At 33.1% G+C, this 15,652-nt stretch overlaps 2 protein-coding genes across 4 annotated transcripts; one reads left to right on the top strand and one right to left on the bottom strand.

Annotated features, from left to right (window-relative positions):
* Window positions 1–2,475: 2,475 nt before the first annotated feature.
* Window positions 2,476–4,602, top strand: LOC132269275 (LOB domain-containing protein 15-like). Its single transcript, XM_059770415.1, has 2 exons — window positions 2,476–2,903; window positions 3,182–4,602. The coding sequence occupies exons 1-2, from the start codon at window positions 2,556–2,558 to the stop codon at window positions 3,596–3,598; spliced, it is 765 nt and encodes a 254-aa protein (XP_059626398.1). The 5' UTR covers window positions 2,476–2,555; the 3' UTR covers window positions 3,599–4,602.
* A 5,786-nt stretch (window positions 4,603–10,388) lies between these two features.
* On the bottom strand, window positions 10,389–14,359 carry LOC132269276 (uncharacterized). Of its 3 annotated transcripts, none has more exons than XM_059770418.1 (3): window positions 14,085–14,359; window positions 11,640–11,948; window positions 10,389–10,687 (listed from the first exon to the last, which is right to left on the bottom strand). In XM_059770418.1, exons 2-3 carry the CDS (start codon window positions 11,890–11,892, stop codon window positions 10,653–10,655), a joined length of 288 nt encoding a protein of 95 aa, XP_059626401.1. In that variant the 5' UTR covers window positions 11,893–11,948; window positions 14,085–14,359; the 3' UTR covers window positions 10,389–10,652. The 3 variants fall into 3 exon arrangements, with proteins under 3 accessions (XP_059626401.1, XP_059626400.1, XP_059626399.1); XM_059770417.1 differs by having other exon boundaries at window positions 11,640–11,960; XM_059770416.1 differs by having other exon boundaries at window positions 11,640–11,923; window positions 14,085–14,356.
* Between the last annotated feature and the right edge of the window lie 1,293 nt (window positions 14,360–15,652).

The raw sequence follows: 15,652 nt of genomic DNA on the forward strand, positions 1-15,652 counted from the left end.
TTCAATTCAGGGGCACAATGTCAAAAACAAAAAATTATAGAAAAGAAGAAAAAGAAGGAGTATTATTTTAAGTAGTAGAAGAAAAAGAAAAAAGAAAGAAGCTAGAATGACATAGCTTGGAAAAGAATTAGAGCATAATTGAAGCATGATAATTTTACTTTTTTAAGGAAATTAAAGAATTTAAAGAGAGAAAGAGGAAAAAAAAAATAAAAAGTTAAAAGAGAAATTTAGAAACTAAAATAGTTTTAGGGGGTATTATATACAACTTTTCATATATATATATATATGTAAAGAAATAAAAATAAAATAAAATAAAATAAAAAACCATAGTACATACCCTTGGTGTACGTTTTGAAACAATGAACATTAAGTTCATGTAGTATAATCTGCAGATGGGGATAGATCATTGCAATTGTTGGTCTTTAACTAGGATTTCCTAGTAAGCCAGCACAAGTCATCAGATTGCGTTGATTATGTCCCTGCCCTTTGTACATACTGTTTGTCACTCCTACCGATTGAATGGTCCGATAAAATATTCGGATCATGACAACGTGAGCAATTCGCTGTCGGAGACGTCGCGAGAATTCTACCCAATCTTATAATATTTTGGATGTGTGTGCTTTGTTTAAAGGTTTGAAAAAAATAAAAAATAAAAATAAAAATTAGAAAGTGAGTAGGCTAGAGAAGAGGACAAGGGTGAACTTTTACCATTGTATGAATGAGTGTAGGTTTAATTAAGTGGGATTTGAAATGGTGAAAGATTGAGGCAAGATTGCGACTTTTTAGCCTTAAGAAACGGGTCAAACAAATCAGATGGGTCCATTTCCTTGCATTTAAAGCAAGTCTAATGTTACTTAAAAACTTCTATCACTCCCGAGCTCAATATATATTTATACCTCTTTTTAGGTTTCCCTCCTTTTCTCCACCTACCTTGATATCAACACCACCCTTCGAACATTATCTTCTTTTTTTTATCACTGTCTTGGTTTAAGCTCAATCAAATACTATTGCTTATTTATAATAGGTTATTTCATTGGATTTGGGCTATATTACCCACTTAAACTTCATTTTAGAGTTTCTTGAGAAAAAAAAAAACTCTAAAGATTCTCAAATGTGTTTTAGGTCTACAGTAGCCAAAACTATAATGGTCCTTAATCTTTTGCATTAACATTACGAATGAGACATTGGTTTCTGTAGATTATTAGGTTTTGCTAGCATTTCAGCTCCTTTGTCTCATGTGCTGTGTAAGACAGTGAAATTACCTAAATGGCTTCTTAAAAAGAGTTTTTTTTTTTTTTTTTTCCTCCGAACAGTAACTTCTTAAAAAGAGTTGTTATCTTATGCTAATACTTGAATATTTTGGGATGGGTAGATGTATATACTTGAATATTTTGGGATGGGTAGATGTATATATAAATCCTATATATATATCTTTTGGTGATAATTGCACAAAGTGAATCCAAATTTTGGGGAGCAAATTGTTCTTGTCAATAAATCGCATCCGTTGAGATCCATACATCAGACAAATTCACACACTCCAAACTAGCTGCAGAATTTTTTTTTGACAAAATTGTGTAAAGACAAAATTCCAACTAAGACTTTATTAACAAACAAATCATAAAAAATGACTCCCAAACTAGTCTTAATTAACAGAACATTAATTCTTTGCTTTGGGCATATGACGGATCAGGTAGGTCATTGATATGGACAAGAACTAAGAAATTCAGCAATACAAATTCTAGTCCATCCTCAATTTCTATATTCCACCCCCAAATTTTTTTATAATTACTCAGTACATGTGAAATGGGGGACTGAAATACGAAATGTTTTAGAAGGCCCTAGAAGGCCCCAAAAAAAAAAGAAAAAAAAAAATTCTATATTCCATCTTTCTCCTATCCCTCCATTTGCAGCTTATAACTTTGGTGCTCTTGTCAAACCCTCATTTTCTATTAAGTACACTTCAAAATGTTGATGTTTAAAAATCCAAAGCCCTAGCTTTAATAACTATTGTACGTGTGAAGCAATCCCAGTAGTTTGCTGTGAAAAGTCAATAGCTGCAAGGAGCCACACGTGGGCTAGCTAGCTTTGACAGAGCTGGCATTCTCTCTCTCTTTCTATTTGTGGAATTAAGGTGCAAACAATGGTGTCTCTATCTCCAGACCTAGCTGGATATATCTTCTATTCCAAGCAGTACTTCCTCGATCCTATAGACCATTCCAGTACTATCTCAACTCTAGCTAGCATATATCACCATCTCACATAGTTATCCTTGTGTTTCTTTCTTATAAAAAATAATTGACCAACTCACTAGTTATATCTTGCCTTTTAAGCACTCTTTTCCTTCCTTCCCATTCTTCTTTCCTCCCCCCTTTTCAATTCTCTCCTCCCCTTCAAGTACTCCATCTACCCACAGACCACACTTGCATATATGCTTGGATGTCCAGAGAAAGGTAAACGTCAAAGAGATCTAATTCAACTCTCTATCTCTATCTCTCTCTCTCTATCCTTATAATAGCTAGCTAGCATCCAAATCTTTCCCTATATGGATTGGATTTATGGACTTTCCAACTAAGGTGATCCTTATGAAATATACATCTATCTCAATCTCGAGATATATACTAATCGATACATATTCTTGTATATTGTTTGTTAGGGAGAGATTTCATGAGATAGGCAAGAAGATCAAGAGAGAGATCGATGCCTCTTCTCAAATGGGAAGGAGACACATGTTAGGTCCTCCAGGAACCTTGAACACTATCACACCTTGTGCTGCATGTAAGCTCTTAAGAAGAAGGTGTGCTGAAGAATGCCCTTTCTCTCCATATTTTTCTCCACATGAGCCCCAAAAATTTGCAGCCGTTCACAAAGTCTTCGGTGCCAGCAACGTCTCCAAGATGCTCATGGTAAACCCTAATTCTCTCTCTCTCATATATATATATATATATAAGGTCAACAAATTCTTTGGCACTATAGATCACAGACATAAGATTCATGTTCATACCGGTCATGACAAAGTTTTACACTGGATACCTAACGTTGGGACGAACAGTGTAAAAAGCAATTTAGGCGGAATTAACCTTTGGCACTATAATATATAGATATATAACAAAAAAAATTAATATTCACCCTCTTTATATATCATCTTTGAAATTGAAAGTATTAATTTTGATGGGTAATTTAGGAGGTGCCAGAGATTCAAAGAGCTGATGCTGCGAATAGTTTGGTTTATGAAGCAAATGTGCGGCTTCGAGATCCAGTATATGGATGCATGGGAGCAATTTCAGGTTTGCAACAACAGGTTCAATCTTTACAGGCTGAGCTTAATGCAGTGAGGGCTGAGATACTGAGACACAAATATAGAGAGGCTGCTACTAATATCATTTCTTCTACTCATGCTGCTTTAGTCTCTTCTGGGGCCGTGTCGCTTGCTGTGCTGCCACCGGCTCCTCCTCCTCCTCCCCCTCCACCTCCTCCGCCCCCGCCACCTCCCCCTTCTATTATTGTTGTTTCTTCTAATTCTACTTCTTTGTACACACAGCCTTCTGCTACAGTGGGATATAATTCTATTCCCACTGATAGCGTTCCATATTTTGACTAATATATCAGTCATACTTAGTTCTGTCTTCACTTTATTTTCAGAATCATGTTTGCTATAGTAGAAATATTATTACTTTGATCAATATTGGAATTGACCTGTTCTTTAGTTTGACAATCCATTTCATGGCTTTGAAGTCATAACTTAGAAAAAGAGATCGAGCATTGGGTCTTAGAACAACCATTTGATCAATATTTGAACAACATGTTACAGGATTCAAAGTCTTCACTTCTTTTTACAATTTCTCAGCAACCAAACGGAGCAAATTTGAAAAACTCATTTCTGAGTCATGGGTTCTTTCTTGTTTTTGTTTGTTGATATCAACCTCTAATGATTAAATCACTTCTTCTTCTGGCCTTTAGCCAAAAAGAAACACACCCTTTTAAGCTTAAGCCACACACAATTACAAAATGTCTCGCATTTAAAACTTATTTCATTACTCAAAACTATCGGCCAGTATATCATGCTATTGATATGTTCACCCAATAAAAAGACTTTTTTAAGTAGATGAACGGTGCATTTTTATTAAATGAATGTACCTGCCACCTGTGGTATACGTTACCAATGACTGTAGTATGTGTGACTCACCCATTACGATAAATTAAGTGATCGATTACTGATGTTGTAGCTTTGATTTTCCGAGGAGTCTTGAAAATTTGGGGTGAGATTGAGAGTCTTGCTCAGTGGATCATTGCACGTGTGGGGTATATGCTTTTGACTGGACTTTAAAGTCTATGAGTGTACATGTTAGTCTGTGTCATATTGATGGCCCTTCATTAAAGGATTTGGGGGAGACAAAAGGTATGGTAGTTGTAAGTTAGGAACTTTGATTTGAAGTCTGATCATAAGACTCAATAACTAGAAAGCTGTAACATTACTTTTTTTTTGTTTCTCGTTTTGGTTTTACCTTATTACCCTTGTATTCAAAATGTTGTTTTGTACTTGCAATCAGCGAGTAATTTGCACAGATTATCTCATACTGGATATCTAATTTATATTATAATGTGTTTGAGAGTATTAAATGGATATCTTGGAGAAAATTTGATGGTTGCTTTATTATATATGTAGGGCTTGTTTGTTTCGAGACTGTATTGTCTACTTACTAAGCATTGTTTTGGAAGCAAAATTTACAATAGATATATGTTGGAAGCCCTTGTAATGTTTATGCACCCTTTTTTGGCTCTTCTGGAACCATAATTAATTATGTGCTCTCTCATATATATATATATATATATATATATATATATATAAGTCAAATGGACATATACAAGCTTAAGTTTTGGTAACTTTGACAGATCATAAAAAAGAAAATGAGTACATTAAAAATTCATTTTAATTTCTTCTAAGCTGGGAAATTTTATTCTTGTATATACACACAAACACGTTTAGCTAGCGAGGTGGTCAAGGATAATATAAGCAAGGTTTGACTATTTGACAAAGTTTGTCAAGCTTCCTTAATTGGCGTGTGGAAGTAGCTGATCTAGAGTAGTGGAGGTGATAGGTAGGCTAGGGACTGAATTATAAAATATTATACATGAAAGCAAGGGGTTTGTGTGTGTGTGTGTGTGTGTGTGTGTGTTTGTGTTTATGTTTGTGTATATAATATATATTGGCCAGCAACCTATAGAGTTGTGAATGTGAATTGAGAGATGGAATTTGGTCTGGAGTCGTGGTTGCTTGAAGTAGTCGCATATTTAGATTCTCTATAAATTCAACACCAATCCACATTTCTTTATTGAACATATGCTCAAAACACTTTCAACTTCATTCCTCCAAAGCCTCGTTGATTACACTATCTAGCTACAAGAAGGTATGTATTAATAGAGTGAGAAAAAAAAAAACAAAAAAAACAAAAAACAAAAAACAAAACAAAAACAGAAACAAAAACATATACATGTATTAATTATTGAAAAAACTCGTGTTATGCTATTTTCTTTGTACTAACGATCTCTAAATTATCATTTAGTATGGATAAAATTAGGGGCGGAGCTCCTCTGGGCTAAACTGGGCTAGCCCAGGTCCAAAAACTAAAAAATAAAAATTAGTATTACTATTTTTTATTAGTTATAGCCCAGTCCAAATTGCCCAATCCATAATAAAACATAAATAATAAATGGCCTAACTCAGAAAATAAGCCTACAAACAAATTAGAACTAGAAGATTAAAGAAGACCTAGGAGCTGTTTGGCATGATGTGGTATTGTTTTTGGTATTTTCATTTTCTCTGTTTCAATTTTTTTTTTTCCCAGTAAATTCTCTACTTAAATTTTTTCTTTAGCCCCCTTATTTTCAAATGTTGGCTCCGCCCTTGGATAAAATTGGCATACGAAAGAAAATAATTTTTGATAATTTGAAAAGATCATTGATACACTTACCCAATAATAATGCATTAATTTAAAAAAAAAAAAAAAATTGACCGATTTACTTATAAGCAATTAAGCAAAAAACCACGACTCCACCCAAAACAGGAGTTTTTAACCAACAAGGAAACCTGGTATAATTTTAGCTAGGGAGATTGCCCTTGGCGTTTGTTGACTTTAGTGTAATATCCAAATTTTTTTTTTTTTTTAATAAAAATTTGTTTGCTTACTCCCGAGAAAAGAAAAGAAAAAAACAAAATTATCTTAATAAAAAATATGCCTTACAGAATATTATATAGTAATTAGTTAGTGGACCGATCATGATATCACTTTTTATATAGTTTTATTTGCGAGTGATAATTTCTATTTGATACAGTCATACAGATATCAACAAGAAAATTTAGAATTTGCTTGTGAGGGTACTGTGAAATTTATTATGTAGTCATAATTACTTATTGTAATTCATACTAATGATTTATAGTTTAAATCAACAAAGAAACAAATCTACCATAGATTCCATATTGACTTGAGTTAAAATCAAAATAGACTGCCATATTAAGTACTTTAATATATATATACACGCACAAAGTGGCACATAATTTCTGCCAAAAGACAGATTACAGCTTCCAACAGTAATTGAAATTACTAATAAGTCATCGTATGATAAGTTAACTAGTTTCGATGCCGTTTTATATACATACATACATACATATTTATATATATATATATATTAATAGATGTGTGTGTGCTGCTTATAAAATAATCATAACAAAGAAGTACATGGTGTTTATAATAAACTCGGAAAATAGCATATCATTGAAAATTAAGCGGAAACAGATTAAAGTATGTATTTGGAAAATTCTTTAAAGGATTCATGCAGGCAATAATGTTGGTTGTACTAATTGTTTTCCTTCAATCTCAAGGTGGTCTTCACTGTCAAATGAACATGAAGAACATCGTTCCAATACCTAAGCATTAGTTGACTTTTCTGATTTTAAATTTTCGTTGACAAGCCAAACATGTTTTTATAAATCACTTTCAGTTTCAGTATAAAATATGTTGCCTAATAAGTCGGCAATGCTATTTCTTTATCAAACATTCAGCTACGTCGATCTTTGGTTCTATATATATTGGAGTAATATATATAAATCATTTATAAAGATGGTGGTGCTCTCCCACGCACTATCATATGAATCTGTTAATCAAGTTGTACTGTTGTACAAAGCTACCCTTGAGATATCTCTTAATTGATGGTGGGGTCAAAAGTTGAAAACACAATAAATAGAGCAAGTACAGTTTCTGTTAAATTTGGAAAGAAAAAGGGTTGTAATTGGTGACTCGATAACTTAGTGATCCGTGGATATAATTTGATGACTCAATAACTCTATTAGATTATAAAGATCTTGTGATGTAACGGTATTTTATTTTATTTTATTTTCTTTTCAAAGGAAAAAATGAGGGTTTGAGTTTTTAAATGAGTATAGTGGGGTGTGTATAGATATGTCAATGAATGGAATTCTAATCCTAATCTAATCCGATTACTCGACTATAGATTGATCAAAAAATTCGATAATCCTATTCATTAATAAATCGGATATGAATTTATGTTGATCCGATTAAATTTATATATATATATATATATATATATTATAATGTTTTATATTATATATATACAATAATCCTATCAGATTTATATCGGATGTAACCAAAAACAAAAAACAAAAAAAATCATAATATTATATGTACAATAGTGTAGTGTTCTCGCCCATATACTAATAAATTTCTTAATATACTTATCAAATTAATAATGTCATAACATTTATTCACTAAAAAATAGTAAATGATCTATATTTTTTTCCTTTTCCTTCCATATTTTATTTATCTTTTGATTTTTATCATTTTTTTTTCTAATAATTGTTTTTTATTCTTTTTTGACATTAATTTTTTTTCTTTCTTTTTTTATAAAAGAAAAAAAATTACACTTTTATCAGATCGAATCGAATTATCAGATCGAATATCCGTTTATTAACAAATCGGATATGGATTTACTTACAAAAAATTCATTGGATTATCGGATCGAATCAGGCCAGAACCGATCTGAATCTGACCCATTGACTAGTCTAGGTGTGTGAGTGGCGTATGTGAGTTTCTTGCCAATGACAAAAAATAAAATAAATAACTCTGTCAAATTCCCTTTTTATACTGTTAAGAACTTCAAAAGCATCATTTCATTTGGAATAGGGTCCTCTGCCGTAACAATTGTAAGTTGTATCCATGTTGTGGTGCAAATAATGTATATTTTTAAAAAGGGTAATTTTGGAATGAGACAGAGAAAGCCAGTGGCATTATGGTAAAATATTAAAAAAATAATAATAATAAAATCATCTCGCCTCCCTCGTCACAGTCCCTCCATGATCTCCCTCCCTCATCACGGTCCCCTCAGACTAGTATAGTTCTACTGGGTTGTTCTGGCATCACCTCATCCCTGTCTCACAAGAGTATGTTTTTTGTACTACAACATGAGTACAGCAGGACCCATTAACAATAGAGGATGATGTTAGTCACATTTCTAGAGAGACCAACTAATAATCATAAAAATGAAAGGCTAACATAATGGTAAAAGTTCGAAGGGACAAGAAGAATGAGATCTCACTAAGGCCATCTACACTAGTCTTTCCGGATTTTGTCTCTTTAAAAATGTCACTTCAGCTTTTCCAAGAGACACGTCAGTAATTACAAGAGCTTTCGCTCTCCAAAAAACAAAATTTAATTAATTAATTTTTTTTTAACTTTTCCTAAATGGCTTAAGGCACTATTTGTGTCAGCCAAACAGTGCGTTAACAGCAGAATTTTTTTTTTTTTTTTTTTAAAAGGATTTTTAATTTATTTTTGGCCCAAATAAATTTTTTTTTGGGACAAACAGTGCCTAAACAAAAAAGGCAACCGCAAAAAGGCGCACCGTTTTGCAACAGAAAAAAATAATATATATATATATATATATATATATATAATGATCATGGGCAAAAAATTATGAGCCAGCCAGCGAGGCAAAGTTGGCCCCACGAATTTAAGCTAGCCCGTTGCGCGGCCAAAGGGCCATCTGCTCGCGGAAATGGGCTTTTCGCTAGCCGCTGCGGCTGCTCTAAGGTACCATGTATTATTTTTTCAATTTTGATGAAACCTGAAAGCCCTCCACGAATTTCTCTCTGATAACACTATACTATGAGGCAAAGGTGGACAGAAATCCGATACTTTGTTATAGTATTTTTCAATAAATTTAAATCATGTTTCAACGCATTTATTCTATATTTCAACACAATTTTAATGTATTAAAATACAAAATAATTAAAAATATCAAGTTAAAACTAGATTTAAGTCTGTCTAAAAAAAATATCAAGTTAAACCATTTTTAACATATTTGTTTCAGATTTCAACACAAATCTTGAACAAATATGTTAAAACTAGATTTAAGTCTGTCTAAAAAAAATTTACAGCAGACACACTGGTCTGACACTAAGACCATTGGACTCGATATTTTGGATTGTGACAGCTGGATTCATAAACCTGCCCAAAGGCCAAAAACTAGAGAATCACAACTTTCAGGCCCAAACTGAATTTGGCGTAAAGGACTTCTCATAGCCAAGCCCACAACCTACCATTTGCAACAATCTCGTTCAAAGCACCTCCGTCTGATGGTGTTTTTGATCATTATTTCTGTCGGATTAAACTAGGGGTGGGACTTGTGCGGATTGGGAGGGTTGGGCTGGCCAAGGGCTAATGCACGGATTTCCTCAAATTATCCCAAATTGTAATATCAGCATACTAATAAATAAACATTATTATATTTTTTTTATTATTAGAATATGTAACTACTTACACTTAAAATAAAATAAAAACACTAATATCATGTGAAAAAAACCAATTTATAATTTGAAAACTAGTGGAACATAATAAATTCCTTCTCAGAATATGAAAAGAACCCAAATCTTATAATCCTTATTATTTTGTTTTCTTAACTAAAATTCAATTACCATAATTTTTTTACTTGAAAATTTTAAAGCTAAGTGTGTTTAAGTTAGGTGAATACCTACTATAAATATTAAATAATCTAATTTTGACTTTATTTTACATATGCAATGTATAACATTAAAAATATAAAAATTACAAAATTTCCTTGTATTTCGGGTTCCTTGGATTGGTAGGGTTAGTAAAATATTTGTCCAAATCCCGCACAAAATAAATTTGGGCCCTAAAATTTAAACCCAGTCCCGTCCCATGTCCTAAGTACCTTGCCCAAGCTCTTGAAATTTTCAGGCAAGACCCAAGTTGCCCGGGTTACACCCACCCAAGTCCCAGCCGTAGATTAAACCCATATACGTATACATGCAAATGTATAAATATAGAAGTAGAAGAGAGCAACATTTTCCTTTGGAAGGTGCAAAATAAGGATCAGTTCATCCCCAGATGAGATTCATGGGCAAAAATTAAAGCACTCAAAATTCAAGCAGTTATCTGATTCCTACATCAAACTTGGAAGTTGTTTGTTGATATTCTACATAAAAAGGAACAAATCAAAGCTAAACATAGAGGAAAGCTTGGAGGCAGAAACTAGTGCCTATAACATGAACAAAAAGTTAGGATTTCATTTAAAATAGTTGGCCACGATCAAGGTGGAGTCTTGCAACGAAATCCTGTTTTTTATTTGTCGAACTCCCAAATGACTCCTCCATCCTCTGCAATAGCAGCAAAGATCTGTTAGTCAAAAGCCCTGCCTCAAAATGTGCAAATACAATTAAGAGTGAGAATGACGGATCTTTGAACTCATTTCGTGCAACCAAAAGTTAGCTACAATTATATTTTGAGAACAAAAAGATCCAAATCTCTCTGAAAACAAATTGCAAAATCTTCTACAAAGATGAGAAGATTCAGAAGAGTGCCTACCTAAACACACGCCCACAAGAGAGAGAGAGTTATTATATTACTCTATATGGATTAAAGAAACCACTCTCACAATATAGGCTTCCATGCACCGTTCAGTTTTACGTCCCACACACAAAAGAACTGTTTTTTTTTTTTTTTTTTTTGAAGTATAGAACGCTCTTTTCCATCTTTCTGTTGCCATCAAACTTGTTTCCTTTCACTTTTCAATGTTCAGCTAAGCAATAAACACAAAAGCCTCCTTTACTTGGACTCAAGAAAAGGATCTTGGATTTTGGCCAAAGTGGAGGAATAAGAAAAACCGAGTACGAGGAAAGAAATCCAAAGGTGAGATTCTTGTATTTTTTTAGCAGGAGAGTTAGTCTAATCTGCTTTCTCTACAAATGTGATACAATACATATTTACAATATAATAAATGGTTCGTCGCCCTTTAACCTCCAAAGCCATGATTTATCTGAAAAAAACTAACATATGTAATATATGCTCTACAAGTCAGTTCTCGTTCAAAAGACTATTTTAAATTTCATCCATATATATATATATATATGTGGGAAACAAACTGCCAAATGCTACAATAGCCATCCAACATATGATCAACATTCTGGAGTCTGGTTTCAGCCAGATGTTATCTTGCAAGTGTGACCATGAAAAGTAGATGATGTGGGTTCAATCCAACCATATGAACGGTAAATAATTCAGAGCAATGAAGGACACAAAAAGAAAGGTTATTAGCCGCTGAAACCCTACCTTTGACCTTCTTTTTTATCCAGATTTCTGCCAGCATTCCGGCACCAACTCCAGCAACAATCCATGTCCCGTAGAAGGCAATGGCCGATGGAATTGACCTTCGAGGAAGAAAATAATAATCTGGAATTTGCCTGATCTTTCTTGGAAGTCGTTTTTTTGTAACTGGTCCTGCACTGGGCTCGTTTTGCACAGAACCACCAATGTTTTTCCACTCCATCCCTTTTAATGGGCCTTTTGGCTCTTCAGTCCCCATGACAGGATATTAGTTTCACTACGGTTTTGTTCTGCACAACAACGTAGAGACTGTGACTGCAATATGCCCTTCCGATTTAACAAAAAGCACATTAAAAGTGGGGCCACAAATGTTCATATGAAAAGGGCAAAAGCTATGTTTGGTAGGCATGGAATTGAAACTTTGGAATTGGAATTGGAGAAAAGCAACTCAGAAAATTGAACCAAAATATTCTCCAATTCCAATTCCAATGCTCTAATTCTATGCCGCCAAACACAGCAAAAATGAATTTACTGGTCTCCGCAAGTGTTAGATCTCTAATTTGCTTTTAGAAAGAGTAATAAACCAAAATCTACAAAAAAAGGGAGAAATCAGGTAGGTAAGCGTTACAAACATCAATTTCAATCAGGTCAACTACAGGAATTGGGTGTTATATATTATATGCCTTAATTTCTCATTGTATCAACAAGACTCACTATTGAAACAAATGGCTACCAAATTTTATGCAATAAGAACTACTTGAATTTTTTGATATTTTATTAAACACATGTTTATGTGGCTTAATCAAGCGAATGCTCATCAGAGTACATGAACAATAATTTAACAAGCATGAAAGGCAAAAATAAGATACATCCTTCCAACAAAGGAATGATCCTATTCTCCCTCTTATTCCTAAAATATAAATTCAAACACAACCCTATATATTAACTTGGCAGTTGGTTGCAAGCATATCAAGGAAAAGAAAACAATATAAATAATTGAATCTTAAGATCTTTATGAATTTTACTGAAAAAATCTTTATGACTCATATTTTAAATGTAAAAAACCTTATGTCAACAAAGCCAACTAGTTATATTGGGCAAAGTGGAGTTGCAGTTTACTGTCTTCTAGGTCATGTGGAACCAAACATTCAAAGCCCATGGAACACCTAGACATACTTAACAGCACATTTCTTATAAAATTTTCCTTTGGTAATGGAAAACCATTATCGTCACTCAAATAATTTGCTACATAACTTTACGCGCTGAATAATTTTAATTGATTTCAACATGTAAACCGGAAAATTCTTAATTTCCCCTTATCAGGGTCATTATCAAATTTGTTTTCCCGTCTTTTTTTGGAGGTAGGAGGGGTGTTGGGCTGTGGATTATCAAATTGTTCCTGTGAACTAAAACAATGCCTAGAACATGGTTTATTAGTAAGCTAGTATCTAATAAATACTACCAAGAACAATAAATAAAACAATACCTATGGGGAGATGGGGTGTGGGTTATCAGTAACCTAAAAAATCTTACAATAAAAGCAGCACAAAAGCTATTTAAAAAAAAAGGCTTAAGAACACTCTCAACAATTTGTAGATTTGGAGTTGGCAACTGGGTGTAGCCAAGGAAATGAGCTATCTTTTGTATAGAAATGAATTAGATTCACACTTTTAATGGTCACATTTTGCACTGTTAATTTAAAATTTGGAAAGAGAGAACTCATTCCAGAGAAGTACAAAAAAAGAGGGAAAGATCTGCAGATACAATCCTTATATAACATACCAAGCAGCAGCAACTTCCATACTGTAAGCTTAATTTAGTATCACTTCTGTAATCGAAGTTTCATTTCCACTTTCCAACACTACCTGACCTAGTGAAATTCACCACTGAAACTCCATTTACTGTAGGGAATATTGGAAAAAAAAAAAAAAAAAAAAAAACACTTCTATTTATTTTCTTCTTCTTTTCCTATCAGAAAAATCAAGTTATTTTCTTTTTCAATGAGAAAACCATGGTTTATAGAAATGGTTTGTCACCAAATATCATAGACTCAGTTCTTAGGAATTCTGGCAGGGCTGCACTAACACCAGACAACGCCATGACATAAAAAATCTCACAACAGTAGCACAAAAAGAACACAAATGCACACAATCATAAACACACAAGCGTGTGTGTGTGTGTGTATATATATATATTGGATTGGAACCCACGAAAATCTTAAATGTGTGCCGCCCCAATTACCTAACCCATATTTCGAAATTGGCATAGTCTAAGATTATTCAGTTTGAGAATTCAATGTATTCTTGATTTTCCGACCACTAACCTTCATAAACTTGGAGCCTTCGATCTTTAAATTTTAATATTCATTTTTCAACATCGCGATATCATATTCTTTCAATCTTGATTTCAGCAATTTTATTGACAAAATATTTGGGGGCGGTTAGGGTTTACCTGGTGGTGGCAATCACCGCACCAGAGATGGCAGCGAGTTTGGCTGTCTTTGTTTTTCGTCGTCCAATAGGCCCAATAGGTCTTGAACTTTTGATTGTTGCAGACAGATAGATAAACTGAAATATATGGGTTTTGAACTTCTGATTCTTGTAGATTTTGTAGTTTGCAGTTGCATAGAGAGAGACAGAGAGGGCAAGTTCAGAGTTGAGAACGAGAATAGAGATGGAGCCGATTGGGGAGGCTGAAATGATTTGCCCTAAAATGTTTTTTTTTGTTTTTCATGGTGGCCCAGTTGAGGTCCTAAGCGACCGCCTTTGTTACCTTGGGTCAGGGCCGGTCCTGAGCTTATTTGGCTTGGGACTTATTTTAATATGGTGACTGAGTTAATCTGGGCTTGATTAGGTGGGCTAATTTTGAAGTAGGCTACTACTTTTAATATATATATTTTTGAACTAGGCTAAAATTAGTATCACAAATTTATTTATTTAATTTTTTTTGGAGTGGGCAGCCCACCCCTACATCCGCCCTTACACAAGTCACAACAAAATTTACCATGACTCTAATTTCAATTTTATCACACTATTCTAATTATAAGGTAAAAATGTTGTTTTTAAAATGATCCTATAAAATTTGATGTAATAATTCAATAAACTTCGTTTTAATGAATACACCATATTAATTTTGTAAATGACTTGTTAGGCTCAATATTATTTAGATTAAAACGTGAAGTTTATATATCATGGTCAAGGGCGGATCAAGAATTGTTAATGGGATGAGTTAATATTTTTTGGGTGAGCTAATATTAGTAAAAAAAAATTTTGTGGACTCAAACCCACTCCTACATCCGCCCTTGATTCATTGTCCTATTAACGTTTTTTTTCTTAGAGTAAATGACTTGTTAGGCTCAGAATTATATGATTCAGTATTTCAACATTGAATTTATAAATGATGGACAAAGTTCTATTTATTATTTTTTTTATGGATGAAGTTAAATAGAAATATAGAAACATTAAAAAATATATATATATATATATATCATGAAAAAGAATCGAAGGGGTCAAAGAACTATTCGAAAAAAATCGAAGATCGAAAGAATTTTAGCTAAATTGATAAACAATTGGAGTTTTATGTTTTGTGAAAACATGTTCTCATTTAGGAACTTTGAATAAGGGATGCAAATGGGCCTGCTTAGTCCTACCGGACGCCATCCAAGCCCAGAAGAATACAGGCCATAAACTTTACACCAGGCTAGTGCTTGTTTCGGGCCTTTGAAAATAATTATCTTTTAAACTTCATATACTTAAACAAAACAACACTTGCATCAATAATTTGTATGTTACCTAAAAAAATTCATAGTTATTAACTTTATACAATATAATATTTTAATAATTTTGTTACCATTCCAGAGGGTCCAAAAGGTTTTATGATAGTCATGGCCCTCATGGGCCAAAAATATATGCATTCACTTTAACTTTAATTATTGACTGACTTAACAAGATTCAATTTTTTTCAATTACAAGAAAAAAAAGGCAAAAACAAATATATATATATATGTATATCTTTGTTTT

Source organism: Cornus florida, unplaced genomic scaffold, assembly GCF_030987335.1.
Source record: "Cornus florida cultivar Cherokee Brave unplaced genomic scaffold, ASM3098733v1 CherokeeBrave_3.0.0_Hap2_Chr08, whole genome shotgun sequence".
Classification (NCBI taxonomy): Eukaryota; Viridiplantae; Streptophyta; class Magnoliopsida; order Cornales; family Cornaceae; genus Cornus; species Cornus florida.

Excerpts from the sequence above, each read along its gene's own strand:
- LOC132269275 (XM_059770415.1), top strand. The coding sequence starts at position 2,556 with ATGGACTTTCCAACTAAGGTGATCCTTATGAAATATACATCTATCTCA. Across the intron at positions 2,904-3,181 it reads ACGTCTCCAAGATGCTCATG|GAGGTGCCAGAGATTCAAAG; the intron begins GTAAACCCTAAT and ends TGGGTAATTTAG.
- LOC132269276 (XM_059770418.1), bottom strand. The coding sequence starts at position 11,892 with ATGGGGACTGAAGAGCCAAAAGGCCCATTAAAAGGGATGGAGTGGAAA. Across the intron at positions 10,688-11,639 it reads GATAAAAAAGAAGGTCAAAG|AGGATGGAGGAGTCATTTGG; the intron begins GTAGGGTTTCAG and ends CTGCTATTGCAG.